Source organism: Rhinolophus hipposideros (assembly GCF_964194185.1).
Source record: "Rhinolophus hipposideros genome assembly, chromosome: 8".
NCBI lineage: Eukaryota > Metazoa > Chordata > Mammalia > Chiroptera > Rhinolophidae > Rhinolophus > Rhinolophus hipposideros.
In genome coordinates this window covers 53,446,139-53,471,164 of record NC_138054.1, presented here as the reverse complement: position 1 = coordinate 53,471,164, position 25,026 = coordinate 53,446,139, and the positions used below count along the sequence as shown (strand labels likewise).

General features: G+C 37.5%; 1 protein-coding gene across 4 annotated transcripts in view; it reads right to left on the bottom strand.

Annotated features, from left to right (window-relative positions):
* Window positions 1–9,765: 9,765 nt before the first annotated feature.
* MYSM1 (Myb like, SWIRM and MPN domains 1) overlaps window positions 9,766–25,026 on the bottom strand; it is a 37,980-nt gene continuing 22,719 nt past the window's right edge. Inside the window, exons 13-21 of one of the 4 annotated variants that reach the window (XM_081055992.1) lie at window positions 23,309–23,363; window positions 22,913–22,963; window positions 22,136–22,210; window positions 21,239–21,427; window positions 20,316–20,448; window positions 16,396–16,501; window positions 16,160–16,217; window positions 14,957–15,134; window positions 9,766–12,162 (exon numbers count right to left, since the gene is read on the bottom strand). In XM_081055992.1, coding sequence (XP_080912118.1) covers window positions 14,967–15,134; window positions 16,160–16,217; window positions 16,396–16,501; window positions 20,316–20,448; window positions 21,239–21,427; window positions 22,136–22,210; window positions 22,913–22,963; window positions 23,309–23,363 — 835 coding nt within the window. In that variant the 3' untranslated portion in view covers window positions 9,766–12,162; window positions 14,957–14,966. Of the gene's footprint in view, window positions 15,135–16,159; window positions 16,218–16,395; window positions 16,502–20,315; window positions 20,449–21,238; window positions 21,428–22,135; window positions 22,211–22,912; window positions 22,964–23,308; window positions 23,364–25,026 lie in introns of all 4 variants that reach the window. The other 3 variants (XM_081055995.1, XM_081055994.1, XM_081055993.1) reach the window with 3 other exon arrangements.

The window sequence follows — 25,026 nt, the reverse complement described above, 5'->3', positions numbered from 1 at the left end:
TAACATTCTAAAAGCACTTTATTAAATTACTAGTAGAGAACAAGTGAGATATGATTACAGAAAATGCAACCCCATTTTTATGACTCAGATCCAGTCTCTCCTCTGAATTTGAATTGCAAAACCAGCTCAACAAGTGCCAGAGAGTGCCTTCCCAAAATCAGGTCTTAATTGGACAACAGGAAAATTTGTCTATTGCTATTGAGAACAAACCATCAAGCTTTTAAGTCTCCCAGAAAGCTCCAGAAAGACAGGCCAGGTCTGGGCTTAATTGAGGGATTGAGATCTATTTCACGGTAAATCTGGAGTAGCCATCTCAGGTGAAACGTTTCTTTGTCTTACATCTGAATCATTACCTTAAGCCTCCAGGAGTGGAGATGGTGCTGGCTATTTTAACTACCTTTTGATCATGAACGGGGAAAGCAGCACTTCGCTTCTGGATGGGTGGGTGGGGGGGCGGGTGTGTGTCTTGAGAAACATCAAAGAGCTTATTGTAGAGGAGTAGTAGCAGGTAATAGGAATCTAGCTAAAGGTTTGGGTTCTGGCTTAGATTTCTTGGACCTGGTGGAAGGTCCAACCATATCCAGATTAAAAAATATGTTTGGGTAGGCAAGTGCTCGAATTGGGGTCTAAGGTGGGGCCTTACCCACTGGATGGTTATTAGTATTGAGGTGTGAGTCAGAGAGGTTACAGTAACCCCACAGGGCTGGGGTTACTGAATGTTTAACACTCCAGAGCTTAATGTGTCTTATATTTCACTCCACCCCCAATAAAGTCAGAACTGGTCCCAGAATAGAGGGAAGGGCTGAGTCTTGGGAGGAGAATCAGCAGGGTGTCAAGTGACTCTAGCTTCCAAGGTCAGAGGCGCCTGGGGCATTGGGTCAGGCCTTGGTCGTTCTGGAAATTCAGTCTTTCCCTTGCGGTTATCGCTCAAAGACAAATCCATTCCCTAAGAACAGAGCAAATGAAACTCTGGCTGATCACCATCGGACCGGTTTCTGGTCTGAGTCCATATCTTTGCCAATGGCACCCCCATCCCTCATTGCTGAGTTCTACCAGACTCCTGCTTTGCTCTCACCTCTGTTTGCACGGTTTTTTTCAGGTCAATCTCCAAAATGCCACAATGTCCACCTTTTCCCTTCCCATTTTCCCCAATTATAAAAATAATGTATGGGAACTGAAGGGAGTGTAAGGAAAGCATGGTGGACGCTGGGTGAAAGAAGAAGAATTGCACATGCAGGTGTGAGGATGCTGCACTCATTTTCCCCATTGTCTGACAGAGAAACGCCACTTGCCCAAAGAGTGCAGAGCCCATTTCACTTCCTGACCTCAAATTGCTGAGGCACCTTTGTCATCTTAAAATGGATGCTACCTCATTGCCTGCTTTTTCATTCCTAGTAGTTTTCTCCACATGTAGGTGCCAGGAAAAGAACACCAGGTGATGGGTCAAAATGTTTGAGCATCCCCTCCCCCAGCCTGCAGTGATAAAAATACTCCGAATGGAGAGTGGTGAAGCTACCTAATTATCTGAGTTATGTCACACTTCTGATGAGAAAATGAAATCATGTTTACAGTGCTTTAATCTCACCTGCCTTTGTGTTTTGGAGAAATTGCTGAAGAGTACATTTTCTGGAGCGAGCTGTCCTTGCTAGTCAGTCGATTTACGTCTCCAGAAGCTCTCACGCACTGACGCAAATGAAGAGATGCTGCTTCTCCTAGGCTTTCAGCTCTCATCCAGACGCTGAGGCTCATTTTTCAGGATGAACAATTCTGCCTCAGTTCTTTTCTCCTCCTAATAGTGGGAAACAAGAAAAATTTGCCATCTGAATGTAATAAAACCTCTTTTTCCCCAAAGGGATCTGCCTTCCATTCTTTCTGTTTTCCTTTATTCATTCAATCATTTGTTCATCCACCCAACAGCTATTAAGTGCCTTCTTAATGTATGCTAGATCTTCCATTAGGCACTGGGGATACAAAGTTTTAAAAGGCAGGGTCCATGCTCTTCAGAAGCTCACGGCCCTGAGAAGGAGGCAGAAAAGTAAAGAGACAAGCCAGTGTAACTGGGGCTGTGAGAGCAGTAAGACCATGGGTTTTAGAGGGCCTCCATTGAAAGGCTCTAACCCTTTCAGTGAAGTGTCTTGGAGTGAAGAGTGAAGAGGCAAGACACAGGCTTCTAGGTAGAAGCAATGTTTGAATTTTGAAGGTGGCATAGAAGTAAGACAATGGTGGGACCAGGGAAGGTGTTCTATGCAAAGGGAAAGGCGTATGTAGGCCTGCAGAGAGGGGCATTCATGTGTTAGGATTCACCAAATAGTTCAGTATGACTAAAACAAAGAGTGCATGCATGTGTGTGTGTGCGCGCGCGCGCGTGTGTGTGTGTGAGTGTGTGTGTGTGTGTGTGTGTGCTGGAAGGGGAGGAGGATTGGCAAGAGGTGAGACTGGAGAATGGATATAGACACATAAGGGTCTTCTAAGCTTCCGTGGTGGACTTGGTGCAGAAAGCGTGAATACATCCCCATGACTACTGTATAATGACACACTTGTATTTCTTAATTCCTTCCTCTTTTTCACCCACCCCCAAACCCCCTCCCATCTGGTAACCATCAATATGTTCTCTATATCTGTGTTTGTTTGTGTTTTGTTTGTTTGTTTATTTTGAGTTTTAGATTCCACTTATAAGTGAAATCATAAGACATTTGTCTTTTGCTCTCTGACTTACTGAACTCAGCACAATATCCTCTAGGTCCAACCATGTTGTCGCAGATGGGAAGATTTCATTCTTTTTTTACTGCTGAGTAATATTCCATTGTAGCTATGTACCACCTCTTTTTTATCCATTCATCCATTCAGGGACACCCAGGTTGCCTTCATATCTTGGCTGTTGTAAACAATGCTGCGATGAGCATATGGATGAGCATGTCCCCTTTAAGTAGTGTTTTGGGTTTCTTTGGATAAACACCAGGAAGTGAGATTACTGGGTCCTTTTTGTCACTTATTATAGCCTTGGTTTTAAAGTCTATTTTGTCTGGAATAAGTATTGCTACCCCCAGATTTTCTTCTTTTTTTGTTTCTATTTTCATGAAATATTTTTTTCTATCAGTCTTTACTTTCAGTCTTGTCTATGTCTTTTGATCAAGTGAGTCTCTTATTGGGCAGCATACGTAAGGGACTTATTTTCTTATCCATTCAGCCACCCTATGTCTTTTGATTGGACCATTTAATCCATTTACATTGAAAGTAATTGTTGATGGATATGTAGCTATTGCCATTTTATTATTCATGATTTTGATTTTTTTTCCTTCTTAACATTCCTTTTAACATTCCTTGTAATACTGGTTTGGTGGTTATGAACTCCTTTAGTTTTTGTGAGGTATTTTTTTTTCTTCTTTTTTTTTTTTCCTCTGGGAAGCTCTTTGTCCTTTGATTTTAAATGATAGGCTTGCTGGGTACAGTAACCTTGCTGTAAGTCCTTGCTTTTAATCACTTTGAATATTTTTTGCCAATCCCTTCTGGCCTGCAAAGTTTCTGTTGAGAAATCAGCTGACAGTCTCATGGGGGCTTCCTTATATGTAGGTAACTGCTTTTCTCTTGCTGCTTTTAAGATTCTTTCTTTGTCTTTACCTTTGGCATTTTAATTATGATGTTTCTTGGTGTGGGCCTGTTTGGTTCATCTTGTTTGGGACTCTCTGTGCTTCCTGGGCTTGAATATCCATTTCCTCCAGCAGGTTAGGGAAGTTTTCAGTCATTATTTTTTCAAATAGGTTCTCAATCCCTTGCTCTCTCTTCCTTTTCTGGTCCCCCTGTGATGCGAATGTTGGTGCACTTGATATTGTCCCCTAGGTCCCTTAAACTGTCCTCAGTTTTTTGGATTCCTTTTTCCTTTTTGCTGTTCTGAATGGGTATTTTCTGCTACCTTATCTTCTAAATCACTGATTCAATCCTCTAGTAGATTCAATCTAATCTACTGTTGATTCCCTATAATGTAGTCTTCATTTGTGTTATTGTATTCTTTGTTTCTGACTGGTTCTTTTTGTGTTTTCTATCTCCATTTTTATGATTCCTATCTCTTTGTTGAAGTTCTCCCTGAGATCATTGAGTCTCCTTATAACCAGTGTTTGGAACTCTGGGTCTGGTAGATTGGTTGGTAGCCTCCATTTAGTTTAGTTCTTTTGCTGGAGCTTTGATCTGTTCTCTTATTTGGGACGTGTTTCATTTTCTGCCCATTTGGGCTGCCTCCCTGTGTTTGTTTCTAGGTATGAAGTAGGGTTGCTATGTCTCCTGGTCTTAGTAGAGTGGCTCTAGTAGGTGTGCTGTGGGGTTCAGTGGCACAGTCTTCCTGGTCACCTGAACCTCATGCTCCAGGTATGTCCCTCGTGTGGGTTGTGTGGCCTCCTCTTGTAGTTGAGGCTTGGGTGCTGTTTGCACTTGAATGGGAGCAGCTGATCCTCAGGCTGACTGGTGGTGAGGACTGGCTGTGACTACAGAGAAAGAGTTGCCGTGCGGGGACTGATGCTACAGAGCAGAATCTGCCTGAGCAGGGCTCTGGTGCTTGCCCAGTCTGCCCAGCTGGGTGATGCTCCAGCACCTTTCAAAGTACCACTGGGTGTGCCAATCCCAGGGCCTCCTGGGAGGGCACCTGCTGCAGGCCAAGTTCAGCCTCAGCCAGTGCCCCACCCAGTACCACCCCACAAAGAAATCTGCAGATGGCCCCCACCTGCACAGTGTTTGGAGGTGCCATGAGAGGCCAAGCCATGAACAAATGGCAGCTGCTGCTAGTGCCAGGCTTAGGGCTGCTCAGCCAGACGTACAGGATATGCTCAAGCCAGATGCTGCTTATCTGGGTTCCGTGAACCTTTGAGAAACCCTAGGAAAGTCTGCAGCATAAGCCAAGGCAGGCAGTTTGTATGAAACAGTCACTGGAAGTGGCTTGGATGTGCCTGAAGGGTATGGCAAACTAATAGTATCAGCCAGCTTGACGGAGACTCAGATATGGCGGCCACCTGCGTCTGCACACCAGAAAGGGGGAAGGCTCAACTAAGAAACAATGGCTTCTGCCAGCTCCTCCATCCATGAGAAAACTGCCCCTCTAGTCCTGGTCCTGAGGTAAGACAGCTCAGTCCACCCTCAACGCCCACCCCATATGTCCCTGTCACCTCTTTTACCTGCTACCCTAGCGCTGGAGCTCAGAGCGTGTGATTCTGTTGGTAAGTCTGTGCTCAGTCCCTTTAACAGGAGCACCTGGGACTCCAGCTGCCCTCTGTGTCACTCAACCAGAATCTCCAAAGATTTTTCTAAACAGAAATTATGGGGACTTCTCTCCCTGGCACTGGAACCCTGGGCTGGGGAGCCTGGTGTGTTGCTGGGACCCCGTACTTTTGGGGGGGGACCTCTGCAGCCAAGATATCCCTCCCATTTTTTAATGGTCACGTGTGTGTGGGACCAGCCCGCTCCGAGTCTCTGCCCCTCCTACCAGTCTCAAGGTGGCTTCTTCTGTATGTCCGTAGTTGTAGTGCTTCAGTTGAGCAAGATTTCAGGTGATTCTCAATGATGGTTGTTTTGTAGTTTAGTTGTAATTTTAAGGTGGTCGTGAGAGGAAGCAAGCGCAGCGGTTTACCTACTTCGCCATCTTGACCGGAACTTTGATGGATGCTATTCTTATAAAATACCTTCAAAAATGAAAACGGCTAACCTGGAGAAACCATGTAGCAAGGAAACTCACCCCTAAATCATCCAATGTCAAGGAACTAGACAACTGAATGTTTTACAGTGTTTACAAATTCAGCCATACATACAATCTTTTCTGACTTTGTGAAGCAAGGCAGCATTATGAGGAGGGGATCATTGTACTCACACACTGTGACGGAGTGCCCTCTAGTGGCTGTAGATGTTAACATTTTCATTAAGATGATTGAAAAAAATGTAGCTTTGTGGATTTATAAGCAAACAGCAAGCATTTGGGGGTTCGTTAATCTTAGATAAAGCTAATAAAGCTAATCTTAGATAAAGCTAGTAAAGTGCCATTAATTACATCACTTCGATAGTAATTCCTTAGTCAACTTTTCCATAAAAGTCATGTTCTGGGTATTTATTAGATCTTGCAGTCCTAAAAGACAAAATTACATTTTAAATTAAAACATAAATTATGTTGAACATCTGAATTGCGCATAAAATCTTCAGAGTAGTTCTTTATCCCATGAAGTCGAAAATAATTAGGAATCACTCAAAAGGATGGTGCAAGAGCAGAACTGGGTTTTTTCTAAAGGTTACCTTGTTACAAACTTGGCTGTGTGACCTTCGGCAGTGTGGGGACAGAGCCCCAGAGCAGAGTTTCCAGGCTCTCGGCCTCACATAGAAAGGTGCTGGCTCAGCTAGTAAATGGCCATCAACTGTGATCGGATGGCCATCAGCTGTGGCTAATTGGCCGTCAGCTGTAACCAGTGAACCATTGGCCACTAATATAACTGCCGTGGCTACGCTAGCAGAGAATGGGGGGCTAGTAAGAAGATGTGGCTGAGCCTGCAAGCGGTGGAGTGGGGGTTGCAGATCGTATGGCTCCTGGGGAGCGGAAGCTGACACCCCGCACGACACCCCACATGACAGGCAGGTTGCTGATTTCTGTGGACCTCAGTTTCCCCATATTAGAATATAGGACTCTAAGCCTGAACATTTCTAAGGTCCTTCTGAGCTCTAAGATTCTTTGATTTGAGGGGGATAAGTTATCCATTTCCTTTTAATATTGGGGCTCTGACTTCCGAGAAACTTGATGTCATGCAGGGTCTTATGTCCTGCTCCCCACACAAGGACACAGGATACGGTGAGGCCAAAAAGGAACACCCACGGAGCCATAGGTAGGGGAGTCATACCATTATATTCTCACTGGCGGCTGGGTTGGAGACACAGGAAGCAGGAGCCACAGGATCCGCAATCCCCTGGCTGCCTCTCTGCCAACCAACCAACTTGCTAGCTGCAATCCGTGCTTGCTACCTCAGCCACAGCAGTTATATTAGTGGCCAATGGCTAACTGGTTACAGTTGATGGCCATCTACTACCCGAGCCAGCACCTTTCCACGTGAGGTCGAGAGTGTGGAAACTGCTCTCTGGAACTCTGTCCCCACACTTGATGTCAACTTTTTTTTATGAACTGGGGTCTCAAGCACAGTAGTTTAAAGCCCATTTTGAAGATGAGTTTATAACATTTTATAAAACGAACCCTAGCTAACTGTAACACAGGTAGCTAGTCACTAACAAAGATTCATTTTCTATCACCATAGTATAGAGTTTTGCGGAGAAGCACTACCCAATCAGGACTTTATTTTACAGCCCCTTTGTTTGCACCCAGGTGAGACCAAGTAACTAGTTCTTGACTGTGTGGAAAGGACTGTAAGCAAAACATGTGTGTACTATTCCAAGCCACTGTTGTTAAATACCATGTGTGATTTTCATTCTTTCTCCTTCACTTTGTCCTCAAATTGCTGATGCTTCGGCGACTTGGAGTCATAAGATGGCAGAGCCACATGTGAAAGGAACCTGGATACCTGAATCACCCACTGGAGACTATCTGCCCAGGAGTGACTCAAGCAGAACATCTGCAATGGACTTTGTGTGAGCGAGAACTTAAACTGTTAAGGCACTGAAAATTAGGGGTGGTTTGTTACAGCAGCTAGCTTTAATTACCCTAACATACTCCAACTCCATGACGGTGTAATCTGAGGCACGGTACAAAAGCAAACTGATTTCATAAAAGCAAATTCTCTCTACCCGCCCCGCCCTGCCACCCCAGGTAAAGGAGGGAGGATTACCCCATTCATCATTTACATTTTGAGATTAATAGTTGTTCTGAAAAAGGTCTTATCAAGATTTCCTTTACCTATTAAATTTTGTGACGCAAAGGGAGACTGACGCAGACAATCTCTGTAGGTACAGATGCCACAATTACTGCTGAATGATGCTATCGGGTATTTTGGAACAAAGAAATTTCAGTAATCGCTGATCTAGATAAAATGAACTAAGCAATTAACTTCGTTGCTTTCTGAAACTTTCCCGTTCTTCTGCATTTTGAGAGGTGGACCTTGTTAACGGGGGGAGGTGGGAGATGAAGCGTTGCTTACACCCAGTAACAGATATTGATCATGGGCTTGTTTTTTTCATTTACAGTTGCCATTCAATATCATTTTCTATTAGTTGCAGGTGTATAGCATCGTGGTTAGACATCTATATAATTTAAGAAGTGATCCCTAAGTAGTCTAGTACCCACGTGGCACTATGTATTACCATATTATTGACTATTGATAATTGTTTTTGATAGCAGGAAAAATATGGAAGACAACACACGATTTTTATTTAGCTATCTCTCTGCAAATCCTGACAATATTTTATTTAAGCTAGCATTCTATGGGAAGATAATTGAGAATCAGTGATGTAGAAACACATCAGCAATAGTAAGAAAAACCCATTACAGTACAAATAGGATTGTAGGGCAATGCTGGTCTGGAGCCATAAGCTGAGTATGATATTGGTCAGAAAATTACAGCCAATGCTTCATTAGCAAGAACCCCTAACAGCTGTATAGAGGAATGAACTTCCAATGAAAAGAAATCCCTCGTGGAATTAGAACTCTGACGATTTTATTGTACTTTACCACCTAACTTATTATTTAGGCACCTGAGTTCAAACAGGTTCTGTAAACAAGATGACGAGTGTGGCTCTACTACTATGAGGAAAATAAGCTTATAGAAATTGAAAGTTTTTTCTGCAGATACTAACAAAATTTAAAGGGTACATAGATCTTGATGTAGCAACTAAGCTTCTAGGAATCTAATAGAGAAATATTAACACTATGCAAAAATGGTAGATTTTTCATAGAAAAATGAAAACCTAAAGTTCATTAACTGACAAGTGATCGATTCAATTATGGCAAATCTGTACTACAGAATGCTACGTACCTCTTGCAAAAAATGAATAAATGTTTGTGTTGATGTGGAGGGCAGTCCTCAAAGATACGTCATTATCCTGTTGTTTTGTAAATTGATAGGTTGTGTATAAAGATTAGAAAGTTCAAGATCAGTTAATGAGTTAATTTTGGTTTTAAGGTGAGATTTTTCTTTATACCCTCTGTATCCTCAGTTGACTGAATGTGAATTACCTTCAAAATTAGTATCTTGATATACTTTTATCTTCTGGCCAAAGACTCTAAAATATTTCTTATTCCTTACCTCCATGCCCATGCTAAACGTCTTTCTGGAACACCTTCCCCCAGTATTCCAGGCTGTTAAAAGGTGATCTCTTCCAAGACATTGATCTCACAGCTCACATTCCAGAGAGTTATGTCTCATTTGCCTAAACACCTGTTATCCTTGAAGTCTTTCCCGAGCATTTAGAATCAATTCTACTTTGTATCCTAGTCTTCGCTATCCATGTCAAATTTCATGTGTTTCCCACTTACTAGGTTAACAGGCTTCTAGAAGAAACCAACATTTGCTCAACTTTGTGACACCTACAATGCTCGGCATAATAGATGCTCAACCAATGTATGCCGAATTAATGGGACATTTTTTTGCAATTCATTGTGTATGCTGCTAATAATTTAGAAAGAGATCAAATAATTCACCACTTTATTTTCAAAACTTTATTTATACAGAATCTTCAGAATGTTTCTCTTTAATTTTGATGAGATAAAATCCCAAAGTTTAAAATCAGACATTTTATAATATGTCATACTTAAGTATGGGGAAGAGAGTTCAATCATTTTGAGAGAAAGCTTTCATAATTGTACAAATAATATTTACAATATTCTTTAATATAGATATAGACAACATGGCATCATTTTTAAATGTACAAAATAGTTTAAATCATTGTATTGTATTACAGAACATTTCAATATTCATATAAAAGAAACCCATTAACACTGATAACATTTAGGGAAAACAAGTTTATCAATAATCATAGTAAACATACATAATACATAATTTACATGTCAAATCCACAAATTTAAAGACGTGAGCTATCTATTGAAATCATGCTAGAATCTAAACACTATTTTTTTTAAATTCATAGGTTGAAACAAACTTTCTGATATACCCTATGAAACAGGAATACAAACGGAAAACATACTTAACATCCTTCTTAACTTCTAAGAGACTACTTTAGGAAACCTCTAAAATAGAAAATCAGGCATTTCCCCTTGAAATTAAAAGTCCTTATGAATATATTGAGAAATATACTCAAAGGAAGAAAATAAAAACAAGTTATCATGACTTAATTAGGGGGATACAATATTCTGTCTTGTTCCAGAAAGGATTTAAGGTGGCTTAAGAGATTCAGAAAATACCAGAAGGCACAAATTATAGATTAGATGAAAAAAGAGAAACAGTCTGGAAACGGCACACATAAAACCATTTAAGAAAATGTCAGGAATGAAGCTAAAGTGTGTTACATTATTCTCCACAGTGATTTCCTGGAAATATTGCAAAATTTGGTACTGATAAGAAAATTATCAAACTACTGGTAAACTGGAGATGCAGATCAAATTTGTTGAATTTTATTAACCGATAGATCAGATGATGATAAAAATGTATGTGCTTTTTTCTCTGTGCTCAGGTGAAGTTTTCCGAACTGTCGTAATGTGTGATTCTAGATTTAGTTCTAGTATTGGCAGAGAAGAGTGTGGATTTATAAAAACCCAGGGTTTGGTACCCAGACTTAATTCCTACTGAGAAATCCCTTAAGTGGATGTCTGCTGATGACTTGAGGATAGGCAGCTACATTTCAGGTGTTCAGGTGTCATATGGCTCTTATTTAGGTACAGGAAAAGTATCAATCCTAGGGCATCCTGACTATATCAATTCTTCCAGGTCTTAACAGCTCACCTCGTTAGGACCCAGCAAGAGAAACAGGATGAGGTAAAAATAAACTGAAGAGCAGGAGGTCTGCTCAGGTTGGCATGTTGAGGCCACAGCTTCCTCTGCTGCCCAGACAACTGCAAAGGCTCTGACCCTGCTTACAGTATGCACATCACAAACCTCACCCCACTCCTGTGTAGGAGAAAAGTTATAAAGAGAAGGCGGGGCAAGCTTTAACCAGCTTCTGGCAAATCTAAATGGGTCTGTTCATCTCCATTCTTCAGGTCCTGCTTTCCACAAATGGTAGAATGAATGACCTGTACCTCTTTGCTGAGAGCAAAGGGAATGGGGATGAAAAAAAGGGCTCAAGGGAAATGAAGGGAGAAAAAGGGGGAGGATATGTGGCAAGAGTTTCAAAATCATGGATTAAGGATCAGAACAAAAATATCTTCCTGAAAACGAAAACTAATCACTGCCTGCTATCTTTTTTTTTTTTTGAGAATGAGTGGTCCCAGCAATACTCTTGAATTTTAAGAATGAAGTTCAAGTTTATAGATCTAAAGCTGTGGGAATTGCAATGTTCTTGGCTGGGGTGGCAAAGCAACTGTAGGGTGTGTAAAGTGGGTTTTACAGGAGAGGGACAGTCACGGTCGTTTTCTAACCACACCCTTCAGGGTCAACTTATCTATTAGGCACTATGCTTCAGGCCCACAACACTTTTAGAAGTCCATGAAAATGTTTTAATTTCTTCTAAATTCAGAAGAAGAAAAACCAAACTTTTAGATTGAAGGACATGTTGATGTATATTAAATTCATTTTTATACAAACACAATTGTAATTTTTACTTTTTTATGAAAGAAGAGGTCCAAAAAGGCAAAACTGTCTAAGGCCCATGAAAGTTATAATGCATCTTTGAATGGTTAATGGGCCAAGGCTAGAATAATGGAGGGGGAAGGAGTCTGATCTTGTTGATTTCATTCCACTAATTTTTCTTTTTTTGAATGTTACTTTGAGGTTAGATTTTTAAAGAGAGCTAAATCTAACAATGGCAAAGTACTAGTGTCAATTTCTACCAGCCAAGCTGGAAAAAGAAAAAAATCAAGTTCATTACTTTATTGTCATTGTGTAATAGTAAGACTCAAGTCAGGTCGAAGAGACTGGGATATTTGCCCTGTAAACAAGGGAGGTAGGTTTCCCTTTCAGACCCTGCATGGGAAACTCCCGAACTCCACAGCCATTCAGTTCTAGACTTCCTCTAGATTCTCCCAGGTCCTGGGGTCAACTGCCCACAGTAGCCCAAGGCTGGCAGTGACAGGAATGTGGGTACCTGCAGTCGCAAAAATGTTTTAAGACTATGGTAAGAGAAAAAAGGAAGCAGGGAAAATGAAAGAGGGAGGATGGGAGTAAAATATCACAGCTTTTAATATTCTAAAATTACATTATCCAAAAAAAGCGGGGGGGAAGGATTTATACTAAAATGGTAACTGTAGTTTTCTAGATACCGTGTTTTCCTGAAAATAAGACCTGGATGGACCATCAGCAATAATGTGTCTTTTGAAGCAAAAATTAATATAAGACCTGATATTATTACATTATATATATGTTATATTATACTGTGTGTTATACTGTGTATAATATAATGTAATGTAATGTAACATAATGTAATATAATATAATACTGGGTCTACCATAAGAGAGTCTTATATAAGACTGGATATAATATAATATAATACTGGGTCTTATGTTAATTTTTGCTCCAAAAGATGCATTAGAGCTGATGGTCTGGCTAGCTCTTATTTTCGGGGAAACACAGTAGTAGAACTGAGATATTTTTATTTATGCTTGTTTTTTCAACAAATATTTTATATGAAAAATGTACTTTATCATCAGGAAAAAAAAAAACTACTCAGTAATATTATTTGAAAAATTGTGCTCTCAAAGCTCTAAACACTGAGGATTACCATGATTGAGTTCTTCATAGTATGGCTTAGTAAATATGGTTAACTATTGGCATGCAGAAAACCCAGATTTGAGAACAGAACTTTTAACAATTTCCACTATTTTTCATCACCCAAACTCACCAATATTACAGTGAAATGTCAGTCACAAAAGTTATAATTAATACCACTTTCTAGGATCTGTTCCAATGTACAATGAGGAAAATATGTCAAAAGGAAGAGTACAAATGAATGAATTACTACCTCTTACAAAATCACAGACTTTTGTACTTAGAAGGAAATCCTAATCATAAAATTACACCCTTGAATTACAGGTGAAGAGCCCGAGGTTCAGACAACTTATGTGATTTTTATCACTGTCACACAGCATAACTGGTAACAGAATTAGGGTAAGAACTCAGGTTTCCTGATTTTTGGTCTAGAGATTTTACACCCCTGGTTCCATAACTGCTTTATAAGTTACATTTCAATGTTTATCCTAAATGCATACAGAGAAATAGAAAATACAACCAGTTTTCATTAAAAACACTTGCTAATTTGGGAACTGTACCATCTCAAGACATAAAGTTCCAGATGAGCAGTCCAACAATTAGAATGAACCATAAGATTTTAGACCTGGAAGGATGCTAGGAAGGTAACTCAGACCTCAGATACATAAACATTTAGGCTCAAAGAACGTAAGCTTATCCCCCAAAATCACAAGGCTGAGTCAAGACCCAGGTCATCTAAAAATGCCTTACTGCTCGTTCCAATTCTGCCTTATTGTTTCTTGGCAACTGATTACAACCCAAAGTAAAAATCCTGAATTATACCCAGATTAGATGTAATAAACCTGTTATTAATAAGAATGCTTAGAAAATGGGTATATATCATTTCTATGGTTAATAGAAATAAACTAAAATCTGTTAGGATAAATCAGGAAGCATGCCTGCTTACTTTTATTTGAAAATGTACTTAAATGTAAATCACAATTCTGAGTTTTGTTGTCTGAAGATGATGCAAGACCTTTCAGTGTCTCAGGCTCACACATCTGAAAATAAATTCTAAACGTCTGCAATTCTCTAGAGCAGAGGTTGGAAGATAATGTCCAGCAACATGTTCTTTGGTGAGACTTATGAGTTAAAAATGGTTTTACATTTTTAAAAGGTTGTAAAAATAACATAAAGAGGAATGACTGATAGACACAGTATGTGGCCTGCAAAGCCTAAGTTATAGGCTAACTGCCCCTTTACATAAAAAGTTTGCTAACCTGTTTTGGTTTCAGAAAGTATATGAAACTGGGCTGTATATGTAATGTGTCCTGGAAGGCTTTTTTGTTTTTTAAATTAAATCTCTGATTTATTTAAGCTTCATTGTAATTTGCCTCTTTTTCCCGATAGCAGGTAGTAGGAAAAAAATCTAGTTTGATGGTTATGATTACCTGTGTTCCAGTTAAATGAGGTTTTATCACATACACTAATGTAAGTGGAAATATAGTTGAAGCAAATTATTTTACGTATCTGAAATCTATACAAAATGTTTCAGATAGCTGAGAAAATGCCATATCCTGTAGTATCATTATAAAATAAAATGGAAGCAAATACCTGTAATTATAAAACTGGTAATTTGATTCTCTCCTTTGGGTCTCTTCTCTGTTTTGAAGATTTTCTCCTTATGTCTCCCCTGGCATCCCAGGGCATGTTGTTAGATTTATGAAATCAGTAGCTCTCACCCATGTTAATTACCTCAGTGACCACCCACCCACAACTCACTTGCAACCGTAAGCAAATCTCACCAAACACATGGAAAGAATGGAAGTGCTCCTGATGAGACACGAGATACCACAAATGGAATGACTAGTTTGGGAGAAAAAAAATGAAAAGAAACAACCCCCTTATTAACAGAATACAGCGGTAAGGCAGACAGCCCTTTGAGTCTACAGCGCCGCTTCCTGGCCATGGCAGGACCGGAACACTGCGGCAGACCCGACTTAAGACAACATTGATCTTCACTATGTGAAAACAAGTCCGGATCTTTTTCTTGTCACATGACTTATGTTGCAAAGTTTGGATTTTATGAACTAGAGAAAAAATATCAAAATAGGTGCCACTGCTAACTATATTACAATAATTTCAAGGTTGTAACTGAAAGAAGGATCTATTATGTCAAGATTAAAATGTCTTACTTTAGAATAATTACATTAACAATTCCTTTGGACCCGCAGAACAGTTCTCTTCAGCCACTCCATTCTCTCTCTTGCTTTTATAATTGGAAAGGAATAAATTTTCTATTTGAGTCAAGAATTCTTCAGCAATGAAGGAATTTGTCACTTTGCTCAGAGTTTTCCTCAGACACTCCAAAAGCTATTTGAAAGAAGATTTATATTTAAATACACAAAAAGTCTAAGAAGAGGGTTTGCATTACTATCCTTATTTGATGACAAATCTCACGTTTTCTAAATCTTACATTTTCTAATGTTCAATTAAGAAACATTCTCCTTAAGTGTGGTTGAAGGTAAACTTGTGTGCAGCTGGAGTGTAAAGTCACTGTTGAGGAGCCCTTGGGTCAGTTCCTCAGGAAACCAACCTGAGGTTGTATGTGCATGTATGATGCTTTCTACTTTGGACAAATAGGTGACTTTGCTCCTTTTTTTTCAATAATTACAAAGCACAATAATCCTGTAGGATAAAAAAAGAAATCTGTGTACATACAAACCAGGATTCTACCATTTCAAAATCAGGATGCTAGACTCTGTTTCTTGGGAAATGTGCATGTTAATCTTCCAACAAAACAAAGATAAAGTGGTTATAATAGAAGGGGGCAAAAATATTAAAAGAAACTCAGTATGTTTAAATTTTCTACTTCTAAATTGCTACCAAGAAAAAAGAAAAAAGGACACGTTTGTTGCCAATCTGATGTTATTAACTCATTATACTCATAAACAAAACTAGAAGCAAAATAAAAGAATTCAGGACTCTTATTACCTACCAGAAAGTTAAGTAAGATGACCATTTAAATTTAATTGCTAGATTTTTATTACCATTCTTAAAAATGATCAATTGCTAAAGCTAAATGGAAACATGGCGCTTCCGAATTTTAATAAAATGAGAAAAATGTTCTCTATTGTGTACAATAATAATCTGCTAAGAAATTTATCAGCCAACACTGACAAATTTATTCTAAAATAGTATTATTTCTATATGCAAGTGTGGGCAACAAGACACATTACTAATTATCTCCTAGAAATTAATTTTAGAAAGAAAAAAACAATAAAGGAAATACACAGAAAATGTATCTACAAAGCATTAGGCATCCTGGGAAAACACATCAAGATGAATAGCTTTAGAATCTATGAACAATGGAACCAATTAAAATGAAGGCAGCTTACTTTCTGCAAACAAGTCAGGTCAGAATCCCGGCGAAAGATTTTATCCATGGGGACACTGCTGTTAGAAGAAACAGGAAAACAAACTGATGAAACCAATGCTATAAACTAATCAGTTCTGTAATAAACTATCACTGATGCCATACATCACAATTTTATATTTAACTTGGGTTTTCTCTAAAACATAATTTAATGAGAAATATTGCAGATGTGCAACCGTCTCAAACCACAGCACATACCTATGGGATAGCCGGTATTTTTCTATTATCCATCTTGTCTTTTCAAACACTAATCCCCACCGAGGTTCTTCTAACATCTGTTGTACTTCAAATTTGTAAGGTAAACCTAGAAAAGCACAAAGAAGCACATTTTCATCAGCTATTTCTTAAAACTCCAATCTCCTTTTAATTACTTAAAATTTCCTTCACTATTTTCCAACACAGCTTGGCAGACCCGCTGAACAGCACTTTAAACATAGTGGGTATTCGTTAAATATTTATTGCCTGGCTGAACTTGGTCCACCGAGCATATTAATGCCAAGCAATTACTACTAATAAAGAAAAGTAAAAGTGCCCTTTGCATGACAATTCTATTCAAGGAACTGTGAGAGGTAAAATGATCATAGTTTATTATCCAAACCAAGAGACTTTTTGAGTGAAAGGGGGTACTATTAATAACTGTGCCAGAACCACAAGCAAATCAAGACATACTTCATTACAGTGATTTTTTTAAAACACATTACTAAGCTTACAACGCTATGAAGTAGGTAGCATTATTCCTATTTAACAGATAAGAAAATTGAGGCTGAAACAGGTTAAACATCCTGTTTAGACTAGTAAAGTGGAAGAGAGTGAATTTTAAATCCTAGCAGGTTTGCCTGACTTCAGCCCACAAGCATTCCACCTTCCTGTAGGTGCTAATCTAAGATTAAGACAGGAAATAGGAATAATTCTGGAGAGGTAGCAACTGCACTTGAGTCAAAGCTGTCATGCTAAACTCTAGAAGAAAGGACCCCAAGGGGTAGATAGCATGTACACAGGTAGAAAGGAAAAAATACCAAAGGATGAGCCTACTTAGAAATTTCTCACATATCCTTCAAAATCCTCATGTAACTGTACTTGAAGTGTATTAAAAAAAGCTCAGCTGGTTCATTACCAAATGCCAATACCGTAATAATAACACTTATATAATGCTTACTATGTGCTAAACTTAAAGTGCTTTATATATGTAAGGCCACTTAAATGAACCAGCTGCCAATACTGTCCCCTCCCCCGTTTTTTCTTTTGATGAGGACACTGAGACACAGAAAAGTTAAATAACCTGTTCATGGTCACAAGTAACTAGTTAACTCTCCCCTTTCATGCTTTTATTGAAACATGATTCATTCATTCATTCATTTATGACATTCAATATTATTTTATACTCATTTCAGGTGTGAAGCATAGTGGTTAAATATTTATATAATTACGAAGTGATCTCTATGATTAGTCTAGTACCCACCTGGCACTACACGTTACAATATTATTGGTATTTCTCTATGCTGTACTTTATATCCCCGTGGTGATTTTGTTACTACCAACCTGTATTTCTTAATCCCTTCACCTTTTTTACCCACCCCTCAACCCCCTCCCATCTGGCAACCATCAGTATGTTCTCTGTATCTATGAATCTGTTTCTATTTTGTTTATTTTGTTCTTTAGATTCCACATATAAGTGAGATTGTATGGTATGTCTTTCTCAGTCTGACTTATTTCATTTATCATAATACTCTAGGTCCATACATGTTGTCACAAATGGTAAGATTTCATTCTTTTTTATGGCCAAGTAATACTCCATTGTATATACGAGTATGTACCACCTCTTCTTTATCCAATCGTTTATTGATGGGCACTTTGGTTTCTTCCCTATCTTGGCTATTGGAAACAGCACTGCAGTGAACGCAGGGGTGCATATATCTTTTCAAATTACTGTTTTGGATTTCTTTGGATAAATACCCAGAAATGGAATTTCTGGGTCATAAGATAGTTCTATTTTTAATTTTTTGAGGAACCTCCATACTGTTTTCCATAGTGGCTGCACCAATTTGCAATCCCAGCAACAGTTCACGAGGGTTCCCTTTTCTCCACATCTTCAACACTTGTTTGTTGATTTATTGATGATAGTCATTCTGACAGGTATGAGGTTATCTCACTGTGGTTTTCATCTGAATTTCTCTGATGATCAGTGACATTGAACATCTTTTCATATGTCTATTGGCCATCTGTATGTCCTCTTTGTAGAAATGTCTATTCAGGTCTTCTGCCAATTTTTTAATTGGATTGTTTATTTTTTTGGTGTTGAGTTTATGAGTTCTTTATAAACTATGGATATTAACACCTTATTGAACGTATCATTGGTGAGTATCTTCTACAACTCAGTAGGATGTCTTTTCATTTTGTTGATTTCCTTTGCTGTGCAGAACCTTTTTAGTTTGATATAGTCCCATTCGTTTATTTTTTCATTTCCCTTGCCCAAGGAGATATAGCAGAAAAAATATTATAAAGAGCAATGTCAGAGAGTTTACTGCTTATGTTTTCTTCTGGTTTTATGTGCCTTTTTTTAGTGCCTTATATTTAATTGTTTAATCCATTTTGAGTTTATTCTTATATACAGTTTAAGAAGGTGGTCCAGTTTCTTTTTTTTTGCATGTAAACTGTCCAGTTTTCCTAGCACTATATTTTGAAGAGACTGGCTTTCCCTCATTGTTTTTATGCCATGCTGTTTTGATTACTGTAGCCTTGTAGTACAGTTTGACATCAGGAAACATCAATGATGCCTCCAATTTTATTCCTCTTTCTCATAGGAAATGAATTTTAAATTTCATTTAATTCTAATTAATTTAAATAGTTATATGTAGCTAGCAGCTACTGTAATGAACAGCATCAGAGTAGAGGTTCACTCCCAAAATCTAGAAGATCATGAGATTAAGAAATTATTTAAATTGAGAACAAGTCGTGATTCCTCTTTTCGTAACTTTTTGTAAAATTATATTAGCTAAAGAATGATGTATATATGTACAATGGACCTTTTGGACTAAAGTTTAATGTCAATACTATTCATTCAATAACAACCTACAGAAGGTAGACCAATTCCTAGGTGGAAGGCAATCAATTATGTGCTACTGGAGATACAAGGACAAAGCAGACAGTTCCTGCTCTTTGGGGCTCACAGTTTAGTGAGATGTGCTATGGAGATAAATAACCATTTACCAAGACAAATTACCAAGACAAAGTGACCATGAAGACAGGAAACAAGTGTAACAGATGCACAGAGAACTGAGTAAATAATAGTAAATGACATGGAGGTAATGCTGGAAAGTTTTTACCATCTGAGTGACATCATTAAAAATAAAGAGAAATTAATTTAATAAACAAACATTCACTTAGTACCTACTTTCTGCCAGGCCTTGTGCTAGAAAATTAGTATAATTAAAGTATCTACCTTCAAGGGGAAGAGTGAAATGTGCAGTGACAGTATCCAGAGGACAGAAAACTAGAGCAGTGACAGTAAGAATGATGAAGAAAGAATATCCTAGAGATGTTAGTTGTTTCCTCCCATCATTTCCTTTCCATCCGCACTTCCTTCCCCTAGTTGGCCACACTAATTCACAGAGTTCACTGGACCACAAGTGGACATAAATCCCAAAGGAACCAAATGATGGGCCAAACCAACCAAATTCTTTCTTGAAATAGAATGGAAACTAAGAGATATAAAAACAGAGTTAAGCATTGTTAACCCTAAACTGAGAGGTCACGGAGAACTGGTGGTAGGGTTGTGGTTTTTTTTAATTTTTTTCACTTGTATGCCATTGCAAAAAAAGCCAGTCTGCGTTTATTTTGCTTATTATAGTGTCTCCAGTACCTAATACACTCACTGCGTGGCTGCACATTGTAATCATTTTGCCCAATGGCCATGGTAACACAGTGGGGACTTGAATCTAGAAGGATATCATAAAAGGGAAGAGGGTAGTTGAACTACACGATATGCAAATAGTGATTCCCTAGTTGAGGGCACATACCTTTCCATTAAATAGTTTTACATAATTGTAAATTCTCTGATTTGTAAGACTCAAAGAAATGAAGATAGAAATAAGATGAAGTTGTTTTTGTTGAAAACTTACGATAAGAGCCATCTGGGCTAATTTCATCACTTATAACCAGGCAGGTAATCTGGGAATAAGGTAAAGGATTGTTTCGATTATAGGGACTAACAATCATTCCAATGAACTTTGCACCACCTCTGGAGAAGTAACTCTACAATGAAAAGTAAAGTAATACATTTAAAAGTCCGTACTTATTCATACCAACATTTTAAATATCTAATGGAGGAAAAGAGAACAAAAAGGTGTTAAAAACTTCACATCCAAATAGCAACTAAATAAAATGTCATACATTCATTCTGCATGCTAAATTTTTCAGGCCAAAACATGTTCAACCCAACCTTAAAAAGATCACCTGGCCTGTAAAATCTATTATTTGCCACGAATATATTTACTCATTTACTATCCATGAGCTATAATCTTTATCAATATGGCAATAATTTATTGCAAAAGTAATTGCGATTTTTGCAAATATTTTTAACCTTTTAAACCACAATTACTTTTGCACCAACCTAATACAAACAGCTGCTTATACAAAAACAGTCATATATCAAACATAAAATTGCAGAATAAAATACAACTTTGTTTTTCCCAGAGATGCAAAACATATAATACATTTCTGATTATTTCAATTATCCCAGGTCCCTGCTCTAATTGTTCCCATCAATTTTTAAAGGCTCTGGGAGTAATTATCACTGTTACTTTGATAACGCTTGTCTGTATTAAACAAAATAGTTAATTTTCCAAATGTTCAAATAGACATGCATTATTTTTATAATCAGAAAACAATGCAAGTTATTTCTAAACTTCAGATATAAAGAATATCAGAAATGCAATACTTTGCTAGAAATGTTAAAAGTACATTTATGTTACAGAAAGCAATGAAGGGGAAGAGAATGTGCAATCATTTACAGAACACATACACATAGGACTTACACACATACCTGGTATTTGGCTTGAGTGTCAATATCTCGTAGGGAAGGATTAGGATCAAAGGCAGGATGAGAATGATACCATCCAATAACGCTATAGCCTCTTACAGCTAAGGTTTCTGAGGCCTGTGTCTGTGAGACAGGGTCCATCTCACACTGCAGTCCTGTACTCAGACTGTTACATGGTTCTGCTGCACAAACCTAAAAAGGATAAATTCTTATGTGATTATACTGAAATTCTGTTAATTCTATAACTTTAATGTTTTAGTTCTTTCATACATAGATACAGAAACTTCTTTAAGCCAAGTCTTTTATTTGACTATTTCACAGGCAGCCTTTAACATGCAAATGAATTATATTAGGTTGGTGCAAAAGTAACTGCAGTTTTTGCATTTATTTTTAACATTTTAAACCACAACTGCTTTTGCACCAACCTAATACTCCGAAAGTGTGATTATGCGCTAGAAACTCAGAATCCACTTAACAAGGTCATAATTGTTAATTTTCCAGGTCAGCCCATATTAATACTTGTATAAACATACTCTTTCAATGACCCCCTATTATTTATGATAATATTTTCAACAGAATGATACCTAAACCAAGTTTCAACTGTAAGATTAGCACATGCTTCCTCGCCTTTTGGGAACTGTAGCTTTTTACTGGTGAAGGCAATGAGGAACTAAGGCCCGACCGTGTTCCCTCTTTCTCGGTGGTAAAGGAAACAGGTACTTAACATATGGAATGTTAAGTCACTTTTAGGAATATATAAGTATAACTTTCTGTATTTGCATAGTCTCATTCATATTATAGGTGAAGTCTGTATTTTAATTATATCCACTGAAATCTATACAAAAATATTTGGTATGGCAGGACAAAATAAGTTTAAAATGTTTTAAATAGAGAACTTACCTCAACTATCTTATCAACTTCTGAGTATCTTCCTCCTAATAGACCAATCACCTCTGCCATAGAAACATGAGCATGCTAAAAGAAATACAAGATAGACTTAGTCCAAACAAATAAACCACCTGACAAAAAAATCAGAATAAAACTCACTTATCATAGGAGAGTCATTTACAAGTGTGGTAATTGTGCTTTTCTAATATAAAGTAGCAGAGTACAGGAACTGGATGCTAGGCTCAGCACACAGAAACTAAAGATTTCAGATCTATCTTCACTGCTGGCTGAGAAGCTTTGATCAAACATTCAAATACTCCATTTCACTAACAAAATAAAGACACCATTTGCTCTTCCTATTCAGGGAAGATATAAGGATATAAAGTAAAAATCGCTCTAGGTCCTCCTACAGGAAAATATTATAAACAAACACACAACTATCGGAGGTCTCTCAATAGCTTAGTGCAAACAAGGAAACTCCAAATTATAAGAGTTGTGTTTGTTGCAGTTATGTAGAAGGCAGCAGACAAAGGATACTAGGAAATGAAAACAGGATTAATAATGATAAACAGTCTGCAAAAACTCACATTAATTTATTTTCTCTAAAATATGGAAACATGCAATTGTTTGGCTTTTCTCCAAAAGAAAAGACTTATTTTTAGATTCCTTGAAAAAGAGGATAGTTAAGATCCAAAATACAGGTCTTCCATACTCTCTCTTACTCCTGCAATAAAAATACACAAGAATACAAATCAGAATAACTAAGTAAACACAATAGATTATCCTTACCAAATCCATTATTAAAAGTGCTTCTGAAGCCACTTTCACCTGAAATGGCTCCTGAAATATAAAAAAAGGAAAAAAAAAGGGGAGTATAAAAATAGAGATTTTGTTCTCTCTAACTGGAATGTCCACCCTTTTCTCCTTTACCTTTTATATCAAGGTGTCACTAATCAAAGCTCAGTGGGAACCGGTCTTAAAAACACATCTATATTACCATTTAAAACCCTAGCATAGAGAAATTCCCTCTCATTTTCCGTGTGTATCACTCATCTGACCGTTAATGTACCATACTTTGCCTGATATTTCACACACATATGCCTTGCACACATAGAAAAAGAAGAAATATATCATATCTGACAGGAGGGCATTATCTATGGGCATTTAGTGATGCAGAAGTAGTACCTGATTTTCTTCACTGAAAAAATTACAAGGTATCAGTTGGAAGGGATCAAATGAGCTGAAAAGAAAAAAAAAATATTTCTAAATAATCTCAACAAGATTAGGAAAATAACATTTATTTACAAATTTGAAATGTATCAATAATTTAAACCTAAATTCTGTCAGAGAGAGAAAAATGTTAAATAAGTAGAATTTCTTAAAACATTCCATACAAACTTTTTGAAATCAGCATTGTTCTTTTGGACCTGATATTGAAAGAAAAAAAAAAAAAAGTAATGACAGGACCTTTGGGAGAAAGTAACTCTTGTGTTTTAATTTCTAAAGAAGAGAATATTATAAAGGTCAGATATGTCCTATAATGAAAGCAGATTTCAAAAAATTCAATGAGGATGTAATCAATTCCCTAATATGAGACCTGAAAGTTCAAGAAAGATGAAGTTTCTCAAAAACATTTCTGTCAGTACAATAATGTGGTCAGCAAAGAGTAGGGACTCAGTATATATTTGTTGAATGAATAAATGACAAAATAGTTCTGCTAAAGAAATTAATGTATACACAAAGTTCTACGATAAACTCATATTTTAAAATGAAAAAGTTATAAAAAGATGGGAAGAGGAGTACCTAAACAAGGCTAGATACAAAAGCATGTGTAAACCTAAAAGAAATTTAGAAAGGCTTTGACCAGTAAAGAACTGAGGTTTGAGAGAAATGTAAAGAACAACAAAAAGGGTTTTCAGGCTAATGTTCTGAGAATGGAAAAAAACCAAAACACCAGAAGTATGTTCATGTTAACACAACTGAAAAAAAGTAGGACGATTTAGTTCCTATTCTGAGACTATTAGCTCCGGAATAGACAGTATACAGTTGCTGAATACTGTATTTCAAGGGCCTAGAACAGTACCTGATATTCAAAAACCATTTGTTGGATAAAGACGAAAGATTTAAGCACTTTCAAATTAGAAAATGCTTAACCAACACGAATAAAAAGAACCTAAGGGCCAAGATAGATGAGAAAATAGTAAGAGAGCATACGCATCCCACAGCAATGAAGAACCATGATGTGAAACTGTTAACATATTTTGAGGAGCTGCAGAGAATGGGTAAATTATTGGAGGCCTAGGAATAGGCAATCATTGGGCTTGTTTTAAAACACACAAAAAAGCAGATTTTAGAAACAGAGGAATTAGATGTTGAATATTGGAAAAATTCTAGAAAAGATTTTTAAACAGCTGATTAGTGAGCCTTTGGCAAATGAAGAGGTGACTACCAAGAATAATAATAGGTTCATGAAAACAAAAGTCATGATAAGTAGACCTAAATTTCATTTTTGATAGGAATAATCTGCTAAAACTAATAGACTCATAAAGACTCAAGTAATATTTTATCTGCTATCATTACCTTTATGCATAAGATGAAATATGGGTTAATTGTGGTAGTATATAATTGACTGAACAATGATGTCTGAGGTTTATGTTTAATCCAGTTAAACATTTGAACCAGTGATCAATGGCAGAAATGGCAAGCTTACTGAAATGTTGATGAGCCAAAGCTACAAAGGCTATTATGAGAGAAAAGTAAATCTGGATTCAAAAACACCCTGACAAACAGGAACAATGACTTGAAAAATCATAATAAACATGTCTCACATTTAGATTCAGAAAATCAAATGTCTGGATACTAGATGAGGAGTCATGTATTACAGATGACTATTTTTTTATATA